Source organism: Amyelois transitella, chromosome 24 (genome assembly GCF_032362555.1).
Source record: "Amyelois transitella isolate CPQ chromosome 24, ilAmyTran1.1, whole genome shotgun sequence".
NCBI classification, from domain to species: domain Eukaryota; kingdom Metazoa; phylum Arthropoda; class Insecta; order Lepidoptera; family Pyralidae; genus Amyelois; species Amyelois transitella.
The window spans coordinates 4,355,873-4,379,239 of NC_083527.1; the positions used below are offsets into that span (position 1 = coordinate 4,355,873).

At 34.9% G+C, this 23,367-nt stretch overlaps 1 protein-coding gene across 2 annotated transcripts in view; it reads right to left on the reverse strand.

Moving 5' to 3' along the window:
• Window positions 1-23,367, reverse strand: part of LOC106135941 (anillin) — a 53,163-nt gene that overhangs the window by 16,200 nt on the left and 13,596 nt on the right. For both annotated transcript variants that reach the window (XM_060951131.1, XM_060951132.1), the window contains 4 exons: window positions 18,051-18,537; window positions 5,068-5,333; window positions 3,252-3,489; window positions 1,506-1,704 (listed from right to left, as the gene is read on the reverse strand). In XM_060951131.1, the coding sequence (XP_060807114.1) occupies window positions 1,506-1,704; window positions 3,252-3,489; window positions 5,068-5,333; window positions 18,051-18,537 (1,190 nt within the window). The remainder of the gene's footprint in view (window positions 1-1,505; window positions 1,705-3,251; window positions 3,490-5,067; window positions 5,334-18,050; window positions 18,538-23,367) is intronic.

Here is a 23,367-nt window from a genome sequence, read left to right on the forward strand (position 1 = left end):
ATTTATAATGAACTAGTTTTAAGTTGAAAAAAACGAAGTTAAATTATATATAAAAAAAGCTTTCTACTGTATCAAATTTGTTTGCAAAAATATGTAATGAACCTAACCTTTTAAATAAAACCTTTTTTTAACTTGAAGTTCAAGTGACTATTCTGCACTCTTAATATCTGCTGGCGGCCTAGTTTATAACTGTGTCTCGGGCAAGGTTGGATCCTTCCTCTCAGTACTACATGGAGGTTGTACAACTGATTAAAATCTCCTTATACGTAAACTTGCGTTTATCTGAATCGTAATAAACCGACAATGGGTCTTATTATCAGTCCACATAATGACTACAAAATATTAAATTATTTTTGCCAAATATATTTTAATAGGTAAGTGGCAATTTCTTTAATTGAATTTTAATGAATCTGTGTCGGATATAATCCAATGTCATTTTTAATATTTTCTTTTTATAGAAGAGAATAACTTTTTAAAAAAGAACCAGTAAAACTGGAATTTTCCAGATGATATGACAATTAATTTCAAATTAAAGAATGAGCCATAAATCTAAGTAATTAAACTGATATTTATGTGATGAGATACACAATACTAAGTTATCCATTTGAAATGGTAAAGTCATTTCAAAATCTTTTTTTTTTAGGCACCGTCGCGTCAGTCTAATTTTAATGATAATTAATGAATTTATAAGACGGAGGAAGGAGCAAGCGTCTTATAAATTGTACTCTTTAATGAGTAAAACAACATATAAATCAACAATATCGTTTGTGTCAATCACTTTAATTTGCGATTTCATTTATCGTACGGCAAGACAGTGATTTTATATGTAGGATACACTACTATATCCTACCATTTGTGTCATTAAAAATTAAATATTTAACACAATTGTTAAATAAATTGACAATAACTAAATGATAATAAATGACAGTATGCATTTTGATTTTTAAATAAATGTCTTAGTACCACTTAGTACATTGTACTTTATTTGACGTAAGGTATGTTGAATAATGAAGCAATCGTAAAACAGGTTATGCCACGGGCCGATTTATTCGCCCGCATACAGCACAATAACCAATAACATCTTTTAGATAAATCTCAATGTCATTTACATCGTTAATGTCATATACTGGTATACCTTGTAAGTATAGGTATAACATAACTAAATAATAAAAGTAAATAAGTATTTCTATACAGCTTGCGCCGCTTTAAAGGTGCACACACATCTGCGAAATAGTTTGTAAAATGATTACACAGTCACATTTGTCAACTTCCTTTTACAGACATTCGTTAGATGTGAACACACCTTTATTCAAAACGGATTTCGGCCGGTGACAAAAACTGACACACCCATTTCCATATTCAAAATTCACATCCCGATCGCGGCTCCGATCATCTCGATTTCTTCAATCATTCGCCATATTTTTGAATCGTCAATTTTCCGCCATAACCTGTAAATTCAGATACATAGGAAGAAAAAAATGCATTCTAAAGTGTAGTGTCCACACCTTGAGCCTCCACAGTCGGAGTATTCCTCTTGAGTGTTCGACGTGTCCGTTTCAATATCAGATAAATGCGGGTACAGACTTGTGGGCTGTTGCAAAACTGCTCCGTTAGTTTGTGGTTCCTTTTTGTTGTTATTGACTTTTATCCTTTTGACATCCTCTAATACTGATAGGACTACTGGAGAGTCTTGGGATTGTGAGCCTGGAAATAAAGATAATGCGATTTAATTTAAAAAGTGAACCTAAACTTTTGGCGCCAGTGAATCGTTAACATTTTCTAAATAGTCATTAGACGTCTGTGTTGAAACCATATAAATTATAGTTCAAAATCAATTGAATATGCAGAGGTAAAAACGAAAGATAAGTAAATTCTACTAAAATTAATCACGTGTATAAAATTAATCATTTAAGACGATGAGATCAAAGGGGTTGTTTAGTAACTTAAAAATTTGAACTTTGAGCATGTAATATAGTCGGAGATGAATGACCTACATGAGGAAACGTGACGAAACTAATGAGTCACACAAAAAAAGGGTTAACAAACTTTATGCACTAAAAATGTCACATGACCTATTTGCCAAACGGAATAAAGATTTATTATTTAAGAAAATCTGTGGAATAGATATAGTTTAAGTAGGAGGCATATATTCACTGGTTTTCTTGGCAGAATTGGCTCGTGCATAAAAAAATCTTGCATATAAATAATTTTGAAATTATCTTTCAACTTATAAGTATAAGTACCTATAAGATATACGATGCAACAAATATAAGATGCTACTTTAGCACAAAAAAGTATGTTATAATAAAATAAAAAAAGGTACAAATTGTTTTCGACTGATGGCAAATAAATGACCATAATATGTATTACACCATATATGATTGCAGTTGCATGACGCAAGTTGCATCAAACTCGTTCAGAGAACTACAGTGTTGTACCCACTTTTCTATTTCTTGTACCTTGGCCCATATGGTTTTGGGCATAATCCCACGGGAATAAATACATCGTAAATTTTTACTATATTGGATAAGAATTTAAGGTTTGAAATTAGTAAGATACTTGAAGTAGTGTATTTCGGTAAACAAATTCGGATTATGAAACCACCGTGTTGGCTTCATATCGACATTATGTGAAAAGTTTTGGAAAAATTTTACGGTTAGCAATAATACACTATTTCACAACATGCAGAATAACGGAACAGATTACGGAACATTGTAGCAAAATTAAACATTAAGCAAAGAAAATTATACAGAATTTTCACATTTCCTAGAAAAAATAAACCACAGTCAGTATGACAAGGCTTTATACAAAGAATGTCAGCATTGAATCATCAAAAACTTAAATTCTTGCTTAATGTAATAAAGACATATTTCCTCGAATGCTTTTTCGCTTAGTTCTTGGTATTTCCAAACACGTTTTTATACTAGTTAACATCTTATTATAATCTTCTGCATCAGGATAATGATTTACATACTTGCATGGAAATGTTTTGTTCAAATGTCAAGGAAACCTATATATTTTTGTCACGATTTCCCTTACTTTATAAACTATTGTTTACAGCTGTAAAACTATGCTAGACATTTTTGTCCAACTTAGTACCTATCCATAAAGCAAATTTTACCTAGTTAGTTTTAAAACTCTGACCTCCGAAGCGCTATTGCGAAAGACCGCTACTCTTACTACGCAAAGTTAGACGTTATGCTTAAAACGAAATCTAAAGTACAAAAAAAAAAAACAATCGAATAACTTACTTCTTCTCTTGACCGGTTGTGAGCCAACAACGTTGTCCTGTTCAGCTTCTCTCTTCAAAGAGTCTTTAACCTCCTTTTGTCCTTCATGTACTTTGGGTATGTTGGATATGATTTCCGGCTTTTTGCTAGCGAGAGACAGGCTGGTGGTACTACCCATGAGAGGCACCTTCTCTGAGGGGTCATGTTCTTCGTCATCGTCAGAATCACTGTGGTGCTCGTCAGATTTCCGTTGTTTAGGCTGGAAGTCAAAAGATAGTAGATTAATTTGGTGTTCACCCATACTGATATTATGAATGTCAAAGTCTGATTGATACGACTAAACCGCTAGATCGATTTTTAAGGTTATTTTAATGATACGATAACGCTTCTTTAAATGCATTCAAGTACATATTGACCTGACCTGATGAAGACTTTCTGGGTGTATTGAATTACTTTATTACAGTGTTCAAGCTAATTCTCTATATGCTTGTTATCCGAAACAGCTGAGCCTGCATAAAGAGAGTTATGAATGTTGATAAAGCGAAAGAAGTATGAAGAGATCGTGGCAAGTGGAAAGATGTAGTCTCTGCCTACCCCTCCGGGAAAATGGCGTGATTTTATGTATGATTATATGTTTGCGTTTTATCTTCAGTACTTTTGCAAGTTCACATTAATTGTGCAAATGTCTGTGATATTTATTACACAAGGTAAACCTCTATTTCAAAAGTAAGGATGATATCACATTTTGATTTAGTGAAATCACTTCTGAGCCATGTTTTGGCGTCTACGAAACGCGATATCTTTTTTTTTTTTAAATCGCGTAATGGCCCCAGTTTCTACTGGTAGGTGTAAGTTTGTACAGAAATTATCACATTTGGTGCGCGAAAGCCCTTAAGTACATTTCATAGTTTTTGTTGCTAAATATCTTACATAACACGTAATTTTGTTAAATATTATAAATACGGTTAAGTCATCACCTAAACACAATTATTAAAGAATACATTACAATTTATAATATTTTGGGTGAGATACATACATACATACATACATACATATCGTCACGTCTATATCCCTTGCGGGGTAGACAGAGCCAACAGTCTTGAAGACTGAATGGCCACGTTCAGCTATTTGGCTTAACGATAGAATTGAGATTCAACTAGTGACAGGTTGCTAGCCCATCGCCTAAAAAAGAATCCCAAGTTTGTAAGCCTATCCCTTAGTCGCCTTTTACGACATCCATGGGAAAGATATGGAGTGGTCCCATTCTTTTTTGTATTGGTGCCGGGAGCCACACGGCACCAATACAAAAAAGAATGGGAAATTTGGGTGAGATGAATGTTATTTTCTTTAGTGATTCGATTGAAAAGGATCAAATATTATATTTTCGTTGTCTAAAACATGTAGAGTGCATTCCTGCTCGTTATTAGGAATCGTAGATAGGAATATTATAAGTATAATAACATATCATTGTCACAAAAAGACATGCACATTATTCAATCGAGACAGAGCCACGGCGAGAATAACTTAGGGCGAGAGACGACAGACGCACCCCATTCTAAATTAAGACCGAGTCATAGGTACTCCTGATATATATATCTGATAAATGTTACTGGTTTGTCACCCGTACTCGTATTTAGAAATTTTAATTATTACAGATATATTACCGCGTTTCTCTATTACAGATAATCGCGGCGTGTGCCGTACAAACTTAAGATCTCTTAATAACCTTAGTCAAATTGAACCCTTTTGAATAAAGATCGCTTAAACCTTGGAAAGAACAACGAATCGAAGGCAAATTCTAACATTGAAGCGGAAGAAATTCAAAACAAAATGTCACCTTGTAATGGAATCTACTCTGCAACATCTCCATCTCTCTCTCCCTCTCTTGTTTGAACTTATTCGCTATCGTCGACTCGCTTATAGTCTGCTCCTTGCTAAACAGCGCCGCCAGTTTATCTTTTATCCCTCCACCCACGGAACTTTGACTGACACTGTCTTCAGATATGGCCTCTTTGGAATTAGTTCTAGAATTGCTTGAAGAACTATTATTCGATCTCGTCGGTGTGGATTTCGTACTGGTTTGCACCGGTTTGTGTGGCTTTTCTGAAAAAGGAGCGAGTTGAGTGAATTATGTTCTTCAGTATAATAGGAATGATATTAGAATCAGTGCCAGCTGTTTGTTATAAAAATACTTAAGCAATTTCAATAAACAGTTTTAGGTAAAATAATTCTAAACGTGAAAGTCTTAGTTTTTATTTATATAAACTACTTTGAAATGAAGTAGATTTATTTATATCGTGTAACTAACTTGCCGTAGCAACATATATACTTATCGTAGATAAGTATCTAACATCAAACAATTACAAGTAAAATATGGTCCCAATTAAATTAAAAAACAACACTCAAAATGGAATAGTTCTGTTCTACTCTAAACAAATCAATTAACATACCTATGATATATAGTTATGTCTATGACAGACAGATAAGTTTCTAAAATAAGTGACATTAATTGTAAAAAATTGACAAAGAAAATCCAATCAAAGATTATCGTACATCGTGGGTAGAAAAGAGTAATTAAAGTCATTGTCATCGATCATTAATGATGATCACTTCCAATGTTTCTTTGGTCGCAAACGACCTCGTCGGGCATCTGTTTCGTGTCCTAGATTCGCACAATTCCATCTATTTGTGCAAACCCGATCGCCCCGAACGGGAGGCGCGGCTCGTCCATTGTGAGAACACTTGTTAAGTTCATTAAACTTATTAAATTTGTATGAAAGTATTTAAAAATTATTTGGATAGATCTGTATGTAGAAATGCTCCTAGAAAAGTTATTTTATATATTTTAATAGCTTAATTAATTATATCTTTTATATTTAATATAAGATAAAATGCGCAAACTCGTGAATTTCAATGTCATCCAAATCTTAAGATTATAAGATTATTCGCTAAAAAAAAATCTTCATTGTTACGTACAATGAAGATTTTTATTTTTAACGGCTAACTTGAGGATGAAAATTAAAAAAAAAATATTTGTTAACAGAATAATGAATTGAAACGATAGGTTATTTAGAATAAACTATTGCTACCATAAGGAGTCTTCTGAGGGTTATTGAAAACTCTTTACGAGGATTTGAATTAGCTTAACCCTTAAAATAACGAAAGAAATTTTTAACTCGCTATTGTGTGCAATAACTACTTATACCTAGATGAAGTTTCTATTTTATCAAAAATCTGACGAAGAAACCTATTCAGGTTTTTGCTCTTATCCTCATTTATAGCGTTTACCTTGAATAGTAGAAGCACTAAGTTTTTTTTTTGATGTCAAATATAGTGCATGACAACTTGTTTGCATATTTATGAGTAATTTTAAACACATTGACATTCTGACTGTATTTTGATTTTTCAACTTTTTGTACAACAGAATTTTAATGTCAAAGTTCACATTACACATGCGAAAACATGTGAGTTCTCTGATGTTTTTCTAAACATGTAACTTCCCAAATAACATCCCTTGCTAGCCGTTGGGGTAGACAAAGCCAAATATTAGTGAAACTAAAGCGGTTTGGCTTTTAGAAGGCGGGTAAAATGAATTCTGCGTGAGTACCTAATGGAAATGTTAGCACATTAACTATTTCTATTGAATCGTGCTTTAATTTTTTTTATAAATACAGTGTGTAATAAATATATCTTGTACTATTTCGATTTGTCTGCTCGAATGCTCAGTTTATAAATTAAGAATTTATGAAGAATTTTTGCGGTTTAAGGTAAATTATTAATATTAACCTTTTGATTTCTGATTACAAGCTATGAAATAACTTTTTTTTAATAGTTCAGTCGACAAAACGCTGATACTACAAAATAATGTATTTAACGATATTTCAATATTTAAACTCATACATTACGTACATAATTGCGGAAACTACGATAATTACAAAAGCATTGTTTTACAAATGCTGCATTGTCTTGACACTTGCATATTGCCTAGACAATGTCTTATTTAAACACTTCTTACAAAATCACTAACGGATATGGCTTGATGGATTTTTTTTATTTTTATTATAAAAACTTAAAATTGATCAGATCACTTACAATAAACTTTTTACACCGAGTTTTGCTTCGTCACTGTCGTATTGGTATTTTCATCACAAAAATCCAAAGAAGCAACAAAAAAAAGTATCGAATCACGAACACTGGCCACAAAATCACGATTTTGCGTGAAACGAAACAAAAAAAAAACAAAAATAACAAATTTAAAAATCGAGCGTTCTGTTTACGCGCCCAATGTGGAATGGCACGGCGTTTATTGCTAACCGTAAGTCCACCTCCACCTCTCAAACAGAAACAGTCAATAATGATCAGTGCTTCCGAATCCCACGGTATGGTCAGGTGTGACCAACCTTTTAGCGTCGCCACGCGTCGCTGGGCGCCCCATTTTTGCGTATCATCATCCATCGCCAGGTGTCTTCTAAAAGGCTGACCGAATGGACGTAAAATCCTCAATAAATAATTTTCTATTAATTATACTACGCTTAATTGCAAAGGCAATCAAGTATATTTTTTGTTTGATTACCGATGTGGGTTTGGTTTAAGCCTGTTGTTTATATTTATTATAAATTTGTAGAGAACAAAGAAATGTGTGACAACTTAAAGTTAAAAATAAGTAAGTAGGTACCTTAAGAAAAAAAAGTAGCTGCACCTTTGGACAAGAAAAGCTTTAAGAAGGCTAATATGATTCGTTGGGCGTATGGATCTTTTTTGGTGTCAATGTTAATACCCTGATACTGAAAAATTAAAATTAAAGCTATGCTTGTCATTAAGATATTGAGACTTATTTCAACAACAAATTCACAGTAGAGAAACACGTTCTGACGCTTCAATGTAAACAGCTAGGGCTCCAAGCTCTCGGTACGTCAAGCCAAGGTTGGCGACTCCTGTCCTGGCAGCCTTGGGCTAATCATGCCGTTTGGAATTCGGCTACAGTACAGTAGCCGCAAATCATATTATTATATTTTGTAAAATCATTGCGTTTTACGCCCGTTAAATTAATTTCATCAAGTGTGGTTTTGTCTTTTATGAATATCTGATTATTGTGCCGCGTGGTTCTCGGCACCAATAGGAAAAGAATAGGTCCACCCCGTCTCTTTCCCATGGATGTCGTAAAAGGCGACTAAGGGATAGGCTTATAAACTTGGGATTCTTCTTTTAGGCGACAGGCTTGCAACCTGTCACTATTTGAATCTCAATTCTATCATTAAGCTATACAGCTGAACGTGGCCTATCCGAATTTTTAAGACTGTTGGCTCTGTCTACCACGCAAGAGATGCAGACGTGATTATATGTATTAAATTATTTTAACTTATTCATTTGTTAATTCGGCACTCTCTACCCTATCAATCTATAAATACAGAAATCTTGAGTCACTGATGGCCTGCTTGGGGCATTGGTACGAGTAGTATTCCTGCCGCTTCAGGTCTCGGGTTCGAATGTGAAATTTTTGGGCACGTATATTGATGAACACTTAAATTGGAAGAAAGAGTTATCGTCAGTTGAAAGTGCCCTTGCATCAGCCTCTTTTGCTTTACGTAGCCTTCGTGAAGAAATTAGTATAGAGAAGCTCAAAATGGTCTATTTTGCGTTAGTTGAGTCCAAGCTTTGCTATAGCATAAAATACTGGGGACAAAGCTACGATTACAATTTAAATAGAGCTTTTGTATCTCAAAAGCGAGCAATTCGCGCTATGGTACGAATATCTTCACAAGAATCTTGCAAACCACACTTCAAAAAGTTGGGAATACTAACGGTACCTGGTCTGTATTTGCTTGTGGTCCTATCTGATTTTAAAAAACAGCTTCCGCAACTTGAAACGGAACAAGAGAAAATCGAACGTGAAGGATCTAGACGAAAACACTTCATTTCCAATATAGTACCCAGTCTGAATGTTGTCAAGCATAGTCCATACTATCAAGGGGTGAAGTTATTTAATAGACTGCCAGTTGATTTCAGAGGAGATATCAGTTTAAATTTATTTAAAATCAAACTGAAAAATATGTTAATTGTCAAAAACATTTATGACATTGAGGATTTCTTCAACTAATAATGAATTATTGCACTTATCAAAGTTTTGTTGGATATTTTAAGTTTAATTGTTCTTTTTTGAAATTTTATTTTGTATCTATTTGTATTCAGACACGATTGTTAAATTGTTATATGAATAAATGATTTGATTGATTGATTGATCCCCGGTCAGTGTATGACGAAAATCTAACTTTATCTGATATACCTAGATAGAATCTTGGACGTTCAGATATACATAAGATAGATAGATAGACTCTTTATTGCCCCATAAGACAAAGAAAAACAGAAAAAAAAATTGACAATATTTGTAATCTATGTGAACATCTATTCAGCAATTAAGTGAATTTCCACAACAAAATGATGGCCAAAATGCCGAGAGGGATGAGTACAAGGATGTTCTTTGTTTTTTGTTTGACTGCTATACCAAAGCGGAGCTGGTTTAGCAAACTAAGAATGTAGTCAGCACAGATGGAATAGAACAAATCACCAACATGATGTTTCAGTGTCATTCTGAGATTGTTATCATTGTAAAAACTACTCCGATCCAAATATGGAGACGGCAAGGCTAAAAAAGAATAAACATCAAATACATATGTATATGAAATTGTTTCGAGATGGAATTGAGGTTACCTGTTGCCTCAAAGAAGAACTCCCAGTAGCTTTTTTGCAGTGTGGCTTTCGGCATTTAAGAAATGGGCCACTCCATATCTTTCTCACGGATGTCGTAAAAGGCGTCTAAGGGATAAACTTATAAATTTGGGATTCTCTTGTAGGCGGTGGGCTAGCAAGCTGTCACTATTTCAAACTTAATTCTATCATGAAGCAATACAGCTGAAGGTGGTCTTACAAGTTTTTCGAAACTGTTAAGACTGTCTACCCCGCGAGGGATATAGTCATGTACAATGCGAGAAGAGAAACATAAACTTTTTCAAATTATTTAACAGCATAAGTAGGTATCACTTACATTAAGACCCACTGAGGTCGGATCTCGTAAAACATATCCAAAATTTGATTCGAAAGCAGCCAAGTACTAATGACATATCTAGTAATGAAAGTTACAGAAATGAGCCATGACGATCAAATTACATGTTGTATAGTGTATACTGGATTTCTATTGACACAGACTTTTTTGTACCACACGGCTACTTTACGTATTAGTTTACAATACAAATTATATAGTACCTACTAAGCGACTTGCATAGAATAGGGACCCTTTTCTGTCAAGCGTTTCTTGTAAACGTATTATCAAAGCGACGACGCATGCGCAAATAATAACATATTTATAGCGCTATTAATATTTGTAATGTGTGTTTCTTTTCAAAATTAGTTTCTGGAAAGTTGTCAAAGCACCTGCAATTGGTACGAGTGCCTAAAACGTTTCTTAAAAAAATTGATGAATGTGGATGATGCAAAATCAGTATGCAGGAATCATGGCAATTTCAAAGATGTATTATTTGCCCTCCTCTTTTTGAAAAGAAGCATGATTATTATGTTAATGCTAATTAAAACATACAAAGTACATATAATAACGATTATAATCCTTGGCGTGGTAGACAGAGCAAATGGTCCCGAAAAGACTGATATATAAGACGTTAAGCTTGGCCTTAGGTTAATAATAGAATTCAGATTCAAATAGTAGCAGGTTGCTAGCCCATCGCTTACAAGATGAATCCCAAGTTTTTAAGCCTATCCTTAGTCGCCTTTTACAACAACCACGGGAAAGATATAGAGTGGTCCTATTCTTTTTTCTTTTATTGCCACACGTATTGTTTTGAATAAGTGAAGTGAAATAAGTAACGAAATAAGTGTCTGTAAACTTGTTCTATTAAGTTACTAATACTGCATTAAGTTTACGGAAAAGGTTAAAATGGTTTGTGTACGGAGCGAATTGTCCTCGTACCTATAGTGGTTTCACTCAAAATTTTGACCTCTTTCAAAACAGATGTGTGTGGCGAACACTTTCTCCTTCCTCGGGCAAATCTGACGGAGCGACACAAGCAGAAACCAAAGATTCGTTCCGTTACTCTGAAACCCAGTCAATATACTCTATTGACGTTTAGAAAGCGCATTATGCAAGCCTTCGAACGCGGCGAACGACTGCAACTTAAGGCGAATCACTCGACTGTGAAACTGCGTGTCGTAAAGAAAACATGATAGATAGGCTTTAATATTTTTAATTTTCAGACATCTAACGATTACGTATATTTGTTGGGGCCAGTCGGTTTTCTCTGGCTCAAATTTAGAGATAGACTAGAATCTATAATCAATATTTCAAAATTATTTTTACATACAAACATATAATTACGTCTATATTCCTTACGGGGACAGAGCCAACAAGAAAGACTGAAAGGCTTTTTGAGAAGACTGATAGGCTACGTTAGGCAGGATGATAGAATTGAAATTCAAAAAGTTGCTAGCCCATCGCCTTAAAAAAAGAATCTTAAGTTAAAAAAAACCTATCCCTTAGTCGCCTTTTACGACATCCATGGAAGAGAAAGGGATGGACTGGTGCTATTCTTGTTGTAAGAAAGTCTATTCAGATTTACTTTGGGCTATATCTTTCCTAATAGGGATAAATATGTGAAGATTTTTAAACCATAGATTGTATGCACATACTGTCACTGTTTCATTAGGATACGAGTATCGAATTTTAAATTAACAATTTCTTAAGGAGCCAACCAAAGGGAACGTAACATTATTCATTTCGCCACAAAAGCCTTAACGTTTTTCATACCTTTCAAGCATCATTCTCACGAACGCGAGCCCTTAATTGCTTATCCATAGACAATGAGGTTCTATGAAATTTACATGTCTTTGAATCTTTGGCCTCTGCTCTATGGTCGTCACCTCGTCAACTTGAGGTGCATTGTCTTACAACGGCGTATGCAAAATTGTATAGGTACAACGGGTAGGTCACTGATCTAAAAACTGTTGTCTCTGTCTTCCCCGCTGGGCAAGAGGCGTGGTTTAATGTATGTTCACCGATTTTTTGACCGTGAAATAAACAGACAATTTTTAGGGTTGAGGTTAGTAAAGAACAAACGAACTACAAGTATTGTATTAAACGTACCCAAAAATGCCGTGTGGTTCCCGGCACCAATACAAAAAAGAATTGGACCACTCCATCTCTTTCCCATGGATGTGAAAGGGCGACTTAGGGATAGGCTTACAAACTGGGATTCTTTTTTTAGACGACGGGCTAGCAACCTGTCACTATTTGAATCTCAATTCTATCATTAAGCCAAATAGCTGAACGTGGCCATTCAGTCTTTCCAAGACTGTTGGCTCTGTCTACCCCGCAAGGGATATAGACGTGACCATATGTATGTATGTACCCAAAGAGTGTTTGCATCAAGATGTAAGACTATTAAATTTTATCTTGAACCAGCGACCCGCCTTGGCTTCTTACGGATTTTCCTCGGAAAATCCTCTTTCAAACGTTTTTAACAGAAACAAAATACAACTTTCCAACATTAGCGCAAACCGGACTCAGAAAAAAGGTCTTTACTTTATAATATGAAGTAATGTAGTGAATAACATATAGGCTACTTTTTATTCCGGAGTTCCAGCGGGATTTATCAATCCCGCTGGAACTCCGAAACCCGATAGGGTTTCTATGAGGACGAAGTCGCGGGCGGCTTCTAGTCATCCAATATTTCCTATTGCATCCTCACCCGTCTATAGAGGACTCGGGACCGACTTCGACTACATTGAGTCACCAGCGGGGATTACATGGCATCGGCGACGCCGTTTTTATCGCTGTTACGTTTTTTATTATGACGTAAAACGGGACAGCGATAGTATGGAAAACTTTATTTAAATGTCGATATCAAGTACTTACATGTTCAAGTAGAAGTTTGTTGAACTTCCTATGACAAGGTTCTTCTATTGTATAGTTTTTACGATGGCAAGAAACGAATCAATGCGTATCGTCGACCTTAAGAGGATTTTATGAGCGGCAGAACCCTCTAAGAATTTGCATTTGTTCAACAGAAACTTGAATCTCATGTTTCTGTCAATAAGAGATTTGTAACCTATGACTAACTCCTGAATTTTAGATAAAGATGGAACCTCTTTACGGAAAAGGCAACAACAGTTATAGACGCTAGAATGATAATAATCTATACCCATATTAAAATTATGAATGCGGATGCCAATCTTACTGTAAGGCTTTCAAGTCTTAATCGCTGGGCCGATTTTGATGGTAGTTACTGTGCATATAGTTAATAATCCGAGGTCAAATAGAACCTATAATATTCTTGGAAATTCCCAGGAAAACGGGAAAAATACCAGTTTAACGCGGGCTGCGTAAAAGCTATTGTCTAATATAGTGTCTAAGCTGCATTGATTTTAGGCAAAAATTTCACAGTACTACTTCATTTTCTGCCGCTTTAAGGACTTAAAAACCAACATTTCACAACCTAGAATATGCTTTAATGAGAAGCAATAAAGGAAAATGTTGTTGCGCTAGATTTTTTGCCTTACAAGGATGACTGTACCCAAATGTGGGTCAGACTGTATCACGGAAAGACACACGGAAAGACCGACGTATATAATGTTCACAAAATAATGACAGTACAAATCTTGATACAAATATCCAAAGGTTTAAGATAATAGCTTTTAAAAATAAGTACCTTATCTACCTACGTCTAGTACTAAAGCGGTCAGAATTGCAAATGTTAAAACGTTTTATTACAACAAACTAGCTCCCCGCCCCGGCTTCACACGGGTAGCAATTATACACATAAGTTTAACATTAAAAAAATTGCATTAGAATCCGTCGTATAGTTTTAAAAATCTAAGCATACATACATAGGCAGATACGCGGAAAGCGACCTTGCTCTAGACTATGTAGTACGTACTAATTTTTATGTCAAAAACTTCCTTCCAGGTGCTACTTCTATTAAATTTATAATTTGTCGCTAATATACATATTACCGAGACACGGTGACATAGATAGACAACACCGTTACAGAATTTGGCACTTCCATTTAAAGGATGCAAAAATGACACCGGTATACTTATTGTTTGTCTTGAACGTGTTAAAAACTTTAAATATATCAGGCCAGTGACAAAAAATAACTGTTTAAAAATAAGTGACACGATTTGTCTTATTGGTCTCCTAACCCGTGACTTCGTCCAACTTTAATCTCTTTTAATTTTAATTTTTCTTTTATTCCAATGTCTAAGTCATATATTGCAAAGTTTTATAAACAACATATTTAGTAGGACTCAAGAGTCTTTTAATAAGTAAAAGCCTTGGTAAATCGTTTAAAAACTAATTTTTATTGGTGACTACTTAAGATTTTCGGAGCTTCCCTATATCGATGGCCCTGTCCAATATACCATGTTTGTTATTGTCGCAAACTTTAGCAATTACTATAGGTATCGCACCCCGAGCACGGAAAATCACTAGATTACTGATATTTAAGGAGATGTTTGGTTATTACTGATAATCGCTTTGGCTAAATATAGAATAATAATATTATACCTAGGACTGATTTACTTTTGCAACAATGTGCGCTAAATATCTAGATCAGAAAACAAGGTGGATATGGTCAAGTAGGAAAACAAATCTGTTTCTTATATCTGCAGATAATAAAAATATAGATTTGACAAGATGTAGTTCGTAATCAGGTCTAGTGCGTAATCGGGGAGCATAAAATGTAATCCTTCAAATTAAGAACTCCTTTTTGCAGCCGCTTAGGAAAAGAAGTACTAGGTACAGATCACACAAAGCAAAAGGTAAATAATATGAATTAGGAAAAATATTAAATTTCTAAATGGTATGCAAACTAAAATTGACATTCGTGTAAATATGTCGTATTTGTGTACAATTTGAATTATTGAATTAATTTTTTTTGGTTTCTACCTATAGTATACCGCTGCTATTAAAAATTCAAATTGATGTGCTTAATTAAACCATATCTCATTATTTCTTTGATCCATGGAGACAAATGATAGAGGAAGCGATGGGCGGCCTCACAGGTGTACGGCAGGTGAATGAAACGAAATGGCATTGCCATAATTGCAGGTTTGTCCTCTGCTGACAGCTGTTTCAAACGCATCTTTAGCTGTTTCTAACACATCTTTAAAAATGGACATAGCTTGCTAGAAGCCTTGATAAACTGTTAACTTTTTAAAGGACTAGATTCCATTTTATTTGCGGTCGACTCTCGTCGGATTGAAAATTTTACTATTGGTGAGTTACGCGTTCGTGGTACTTTCGATTTCAAAAACGAATTAGGTTCTCAATTATTCAGTTTTTTTTTATGTCAGTGTTTTTATACTATTGTTTAATTTTTTTTAAGCAACACACACTTGTATTTATTCCTCAAAAAATATTAAAGAATGCGATTGCACAAGTGGTGACTGGTGCACAATTACAATGAATTCCGTGAATCGTATAACCAGTTTTTGCTTTAGGTTAATTCATGAAACAACGTTTTAATTAGCTGAACAAGGATAAATACTGTTATTTTTAAACGGAAACGCGACAAAATTTTGATATCTCTGCAAAATTCAAAAATTGTTTCTAAAGAAGTAATTTAGACCTATTATTTATTATGTAGGAAAAGTCCGCCATTGTAATTAGTAAAAAAATACGTTTTTCCTTATTGGATATTTCACTGTCTGCTACAATAAGTTGAGAAATGAACTATTCTAAGTACCTACTTCAATTTCAACAAAATAATTTAAAAATTGCGTTTTATATAACCAAATAAAAAACAGACATTAAAAGAAAACATCATATTTCTTTCTCTTGCAGACCTTAGAACCACTAAGTTTAATATTTATTATTAGTATCTACTTAATATAAGTTAAGACTTAAGTCTAATCATTAGACATAACACGGGCACAACATCAATTTGAGCCGCTTAAAAAACGCTTCTCCAAAAGATTGGCATAATCATTAGTCATAGTATAGCCAAATTAGCATCGGTGTAGTAAAAAAAAACACATACAATAATCCAATCACTTTGCATAGTTCGATTCTCCGTTATGACCTCATGTTTTATTAATGGTAACACTGTTACGGTAAGAAGACAAGAACGAACCGTATTCAGTCGCGTGTTCCGTGCAAAGGGCTCTTTTTTTGTGAACTCAGGCTGTCGATATTCATCACTCGCGTAAAATAATCCTGCATAATTACGCTCCGGTGGGAATTTTGGAAAATACTCTTCTAGTGCATCCGAACCACACATGGAAAATATATCAAATACTTTCAAATTTATAGACCTAGTGGTGCGGCCTGTACGTCAATCAGTTTCCTCTTTTATATTTTTGTTTGATTAATTATTTGGTTTTCTCATCCCGCGGGATGAATTAACTGAACCGGCGGTTTGAGTTAACTAAATAACTGTACAAATAACAGGGCGAGACATCCGCAGCTCTATTTTAGTCTGGCGCGGTGATATGTTTGTTTTGCGGTCAGTAATAAACTTCATTTGTGTCATGCCGGTCAGGTATGTTTCTCATACATACATACATACATATGGTCACGTCTCTATCCCTTGCGGGGTAGACAGAGCCAACAGTCTTGAAAAGACTAAATAGCCACGTTCAGCTATTTGGCTTAATGATAGAATTAAGATTAAAATAGTGACTTTCATCAGACACTTATAGGCATCAACAGCACAAGCCAGCCTTTTAGTTTATTCTATCAAATACATATTTATAAACAATATCTATAGTAAATTGTCGAGGCTTTTCATATTTTCTTGGCAGAAGTTATCCGTATAGGGCAGGATTTATGAAGGTATTTATATTGCTCATAATTATCATTGTGCGTAGACGCATTGTTTTGGAATACAACTTTTACTTCTATTTTGTAAAATATTAAAACACAATGATTTGTAACCCACTAATAATAGTCAGTAGACAGAACCCTAAAAATCAGGTTCACGATTAAAAACTGGGATCGTCTGATAAATAGTTCATAGATTATAACTAATACAAGATCATTGCATTGCCTAATCTGTCTAGACTTCTGTCCTCGACATGTCAATTAGTTGTATCAATTAATAGTCTCAAGCAGTCTTAACAAATTCAATAGTGTGTATTTTAAATGCCACTTGTATCTTTTTTCAACACTAAACAAAAAAGACATAAACTTGGCTAGCTAAAAAGCCGTCTAAAATATTGAAAGAGATTAAAAAAAAGATATAAGGAGTACTTACTTTTTAAAATGTTATTGATGTTCTAGCAAAGTTATAGGACTAAAAAACTTGCAAGTAACTAATACTTTGCGATAAGAGCAAAACATTATTGAAACTTCACATTGCCATATAAGCTGAACAACTATGGAATTCGCTTTGTGTGCCTGGAATGTTAGCCGCATACAACCGTATGGTATGGGAACTGCACAAAATGAGCGGTCGAATGAAAGTATTTTTTATTATGTGGGACACATATTAAATTTGCCGAGTAAATATTAGCATTGATTGAATATTATATGTAAATGGGCTCTATTTATTGGCTTCGACTTACGACTTATAACTCTGAAGGTATACAAGTGAAGGTTTATTATTTATGTAAATAATGAGGTTATTGGAATCCACTTAATTATATACTCACATTTTTCTCAAATTCATGTGAAGGAGACCTTAAATATACTGAAAGTATGTTTTGACTAGGTAACGATTCAGACCATAAACATGAAGTCTAATTGGTAAAATTTGTAGTAACACGTTTAATTCAAATAACAGTTGGCACTGAAATAAAAATAATGAATTGACTCACCTTTCTCGCCGTGCAGTGTTTTGACGGAGGGGGCCATACCAAAGGGCGCTTTAGGGACAATCGCTACACCCTTGTTTTTCTCGAACAGCGCTTTCCGTTCCCTTAGCGACATCTCAGCCGGGTCCTTAGCCCTCGGACTACCAGCTTCAAACATAGCCGCTTTCGACAGCACAGAACTTCTATCAACATTTCCGTTCAATTTGGGAGCTAATTTTTTGAGCGGCGACGCGATCACCGGTTTGTCAGGGATCTCCGGCTTTGTTTGTACACAATCACTCGCATTGTCATTCTCCTCTCTCTCCACGATATTATTCTCTTTGTCTTTATCACTGTCACATTCATCCTGCTTGCTGGGAGGCGTCGGAGCTCTGTACTTCTTGATGGAAGGTTTTTTCGTGACGGTGTTGGCCGGTGGCGAGTTCGCGACCATTGTAGCCATGTTGGGGGCTGCAGTTGCACTGGGGGTTGCCGGCGCGCGCTTCGGCTCCTGTCGGACGGGATCGGCGGTTTTCGTCGCGGTGAAATCGTATACGAGCCGCGATTTGCTGGCGGACACCCGCCGGTAGCCCTCGCTCTCCTACGATTGGACAATGGCGTCGTAGGTGCAGGGTGAGCACGTGTTTACGTCGATATTTGTTTAGCGCCGCGAGGCGGGAAGGCGAAGTTGCATCACTAGTCGTTTTTTTGAATGGGGGTATTGTTGTGGTCGATTGAGCGTTGTTATTAGGACCGTTACGTATCGCGTGCGTATTGTGGAGAGTAAGCAGCGGGTACGCGCAGGCGCGCTGACGTTGATCGTGCGACTGGGCCGGAGGGAACTCCACACGTGCGGGGAACCGGCCCAGATGATGATTATATTTTGACGCGCAACGTGTCATCACTTTTGCAATAGTAGATATGAGGAAGACATAATTGGCTGACAGAAACACCATACGCCGCCGCGGCTTGTTGCATCATGTCATGTGGTATAGATCGTTAATATACAGAACAAAAAGTTATTGATCAAGAAAGTTGATAAGTTGATAAGCAACACCTGAGAACTATTAATAAATAAGTAAATGTTTTCATATAAGATTGGTAAAATCCATAAGAACATTTTTTGTTGTTTCAGTAAACATTACTCAAAATAATTAACTGAACTAATCAAATAAATATTTGAAAAAGACATAAGACATACCTATCAAAAAAAGGAAAGGGCCAACATTTATTACCTTCCCATTCTAACCACAGATGTAGGGACAATCCGAGGGTAGGTAAAAAATTTAATTGTTCGGACCCTTGGATAATTCAATAAAATAAAAAAAGGAAATACATTTAAAATTCATAATGAGTATGGCTATGATGACAGACATACAGTCGCCAGCTACAGATATTTACTGTTTTTTATGTTGTTTTTAACAAAGCTTCTTACTGTGCCGTGTGGTTCCCGGCACTTTAGAATAGGACCACTCAATTTCTTTTCCATTAATATCGTAAAAAGCGCTAGCGCAAGTTTATTAGTCTATCCCTTAATAGCCATTAAGGGATAGACTAATAAACTTGCGCTTCTTTTAAGCGATGGGCTAGCAACTTGTCGCGAATGTAGTGTCTGTAATGGTAGATGTAAGAAAGTAAATAAATAAATAAATAAAAAATCTCTTACTCTATCCTCAAAAATCAAACAATATTGACATCGGAATGAAAATTGATGGACGTAAGAGGGTTCTAATTCGAATACAATGAATGCATAGTTCGTGCTGACATAATGTAAACAATAAAAGTCTTTGTAACAACATAAAACACTGAACATAGATCAAATATCATTCAAAGAAGGTGTAGATGGTGTGTCTGACACCCAAATTGTCAAACTCGCTATTCAGTTTCCGAAACAACTTGTAAAAAACTTTAAAAATAAATTTATAATGAGTAGCAATTAAGAACGCATAGATATGTTTAGGCAAAAAAAAAATACAGACCTAAAAATGTGGAGCTATAAACAACAGTTCCAAATGATTTTGTTCACGACGGTAGAATCATCTGGGCGTTTTATCTCTATGACTATTACATGATAATTGGAAACCATGGTACAATTTAAGATGTGAAAGCGCTTTGTTTGAAATTAGAAAAAGATAATAAGTGTAATTGAACGTCAATTATCGGCGGTACCTAATCTTTTGTAAGTTCAGAACTACGACCGGTATTTTGAAATTATATTATTTATTTATTCTTTATTATAATAGGCGGACTTAATGCTAATTTATTAAATTTATCATTTGCTTAATTTATTCACTTATTAAATTTTTCTAGCAGCTTTATTAATTTTGTAGTATTCTCAGTATTTTTTTCTTAAATAGGTAAGTTACTATTACTCTTTTAGTTTATGAATTATTAATATAAAATGCTAATTAATCACTAAAAAGCACAAAACTATGATCCTGAGATCAGACATAAATCTGAAAAGCAAATAAAGTCCAGTGTGATAATATGAACAGTAACCACTTGATCGGCCAAAAGTACAAAAAGATAAGACTAGTTATCCTTTTAATAAGTCGCCATCGTGGATAACTTTTATAATAGAAAGAGAACCGACCCCAATGTCAATACTCCTTTTTTGAAATCGGTATAATTTATATAAACTTCTACTAAACGCATCAAAATCGGTTCAGCGAAACGCGAGATAATCGCGTCAAACTGAAAACCACCAAATTTTTTTAAGGATGTCAAATAAAAACCAAACTGTCCGTTTCAATTTTGTAGATAGATGACTATCTACAAAATTGAATTAACCCTATTAACCAATTCATGTGCCCTACCAAAACAAGTCAATGACTCCTAAATGCTTAAGCCGTATCCCCCACTGGAATAAGGATAAACATTCCGAATCTATAATAATCTGCCTGTGGAATTTTTGTACAACAACAAATATAATTCTCGTGATTTCAACTGCCAATGAAAACAAGATCAGATGATACTCGTCTGTTGATTTATAATGCGTCAGGATTTGGAACTCATTGAAAGTAAATGCCAAATAAATTTTATAACAGCTTCAAATTCAGTTTCGTCATATTTCTGGGTTAACAATCTAAAGATATTTGTAGAACTATACATAAATAAGGACCAATTAAACAGAGCCAACCCAAACAAAGTTTCTTTGAGCTATAGGACTATAATAGAATAACAGCAATTCGAAGACCATTTCGAAAAAGGAGGCGTTTTGAAATCAGCCAGTCTGAGATGGCATAATATGGATAGGGAACTTTTTACCGCGCTGTCAGTGCAATGCCAACGAGACTACGAGGAGACGTCACGAGCAAGTTCGATGCACTCACAATCATCTATAAATCTTAGCCATTTGACCGGGTAAAAACTCTGGATATGAACCGGTAACCGATACGCAAAAAACTTCAGTTCAACAAACTATTACGCAGATCGACTTAATAGACAGTCGTAATGTGTACGCAGTCATTAGAATCGTGGTTATTTCTAATTTTGCCGGTTAACTGTATCGATGGTGTAACAATGGATAATGGGAAAGATTTATTAGTAGTTAAAAACGGATTAAATTCACACTGTTTTATATTTGGGTTTATGTCTGTCGTTGCGTTTGAGTTATAAAGACAATAAATAAAGATTTTTATTGATAGACAAAAGTGTTTTATTGCTATACAAATCTGCCCTACTCTCTCATCATTATCATCCTAGTCTCGGTTCCGTCTCCCCACTTCTCTGGGGAAGCCCGGGTCAACCAATGGTCATGGTCCTAGATTGGGTATATCAGGTTTTTTCACGTAGAGACTCCTGTCTGATCTCCGCAACCTTTGCATGTGAAACTAAATCCATATTGGATTGCCTGAATGTGCAGGTTTGCTCAATGCTGTCACCGTAAGAGCATAGATTAAAAAAACTAATGTCATAACTCAGTTAATATTCATTTGTCTATGAACTGAAAAAACTGAAAGGCTTAATGATGGAATAGGCTATTACACTCTTTTTTGAAAACTGTTTTAAATCAATCCTGAGACTGTGTTATACCTATAGAATTTTTATTAAAATTTTTTGAAGCCGAAAAGTGCTCTAAAAACGATTTATTCAATCCGGGGTATGTTGGCCCAAAGGGCAGAATGTCCAAGGGGTCATAATGCCCAGACGTTAAAAAGTCTATAGCTCAATACGTCCAAGGGCCATAATGTCCAAGGAGCCATAATGTCCATACGTCAAAAAGTCTATAAGTCAATATGTCCAAGGGTCAGAGGGTCCAAGTAGCCATAATGTCCATATGATATAAAGACTTTTGGTCAATACGTACAAGAGTCAGAATGTTCAAGGAGTCATAATGTCCAGATGATATGAAGACCATTTGTTAATATGCAAAAATGTCAAAATGCCCAAGGAGTCATAATGTCCAGATGATATAAAGACCATTATAGTGAATGTGTACAAGTCTCTAAGTCACAATTTTCATCAGTAGTGCATTTCTTAGTAGTATAGTACCTAACGGCTTCGGAACCCTACTGGTGTAGTAAATAAAGCGAGTCGTTGTATGGAGACCCCGCATTGATTCCTCATTTTTGGTGTATCCAGATTGGTGTATCAGTGTGCTAAAATTTGTAATTTTTGTTAATATAACCGTTTTCTTTCAATTCCCGTGCGAAGCCGGGACGGGCTGCTAGTATGAAATATTAATATATAAGGTCCATCAATTTCTAACGCAAATATTTTAAACGATGCAACCCTTACATCAAATAAATCTTTTCGGAGCAAATTCCCGAAATTCTACACGCTAGTTTTTATTTTATATATTTCAAACAAAGTAATTAATATTTTTTGTCAAACTCCTGTACATGCTGTAAATAAATTCATTCAAGGTAATTCAGCTCCACCCATTGCATATTGGGCTTGCCGTCTTTGTTTTTCTTTAACGGATAGCCTATGAAAAATAAAGACAATCGTATTTTAACACTTTCTGTATTCGATGTTCCAATTCATAACTTAAAATTAGTTTTTTTTTTTTAAGTAGCACTTTAAATATTTGCGCTAAATTTGAGTGGACCCTATATATGCTTATGCATTTTTCTGTAAACTGTACACAACTACATACAACAGGAAGGTTTTAATCAATTCCGATAGATACTGGCTGAAGAGGATATTAATGATTAATAATAAAATAAATGAAGTTGAAATGTCACCACATTTCCTGTCATCCAGTCGATCTCGTTTGGGTTTAATATCCGCGGCGTAATATGGAGGAAATAACGTTTAGTAAAAATCAAAAAGGCAAAGACACAGTGCTAGTTGGATTGCACAGGTATAATAGAAATGGTTCAAACATTAACGGCAC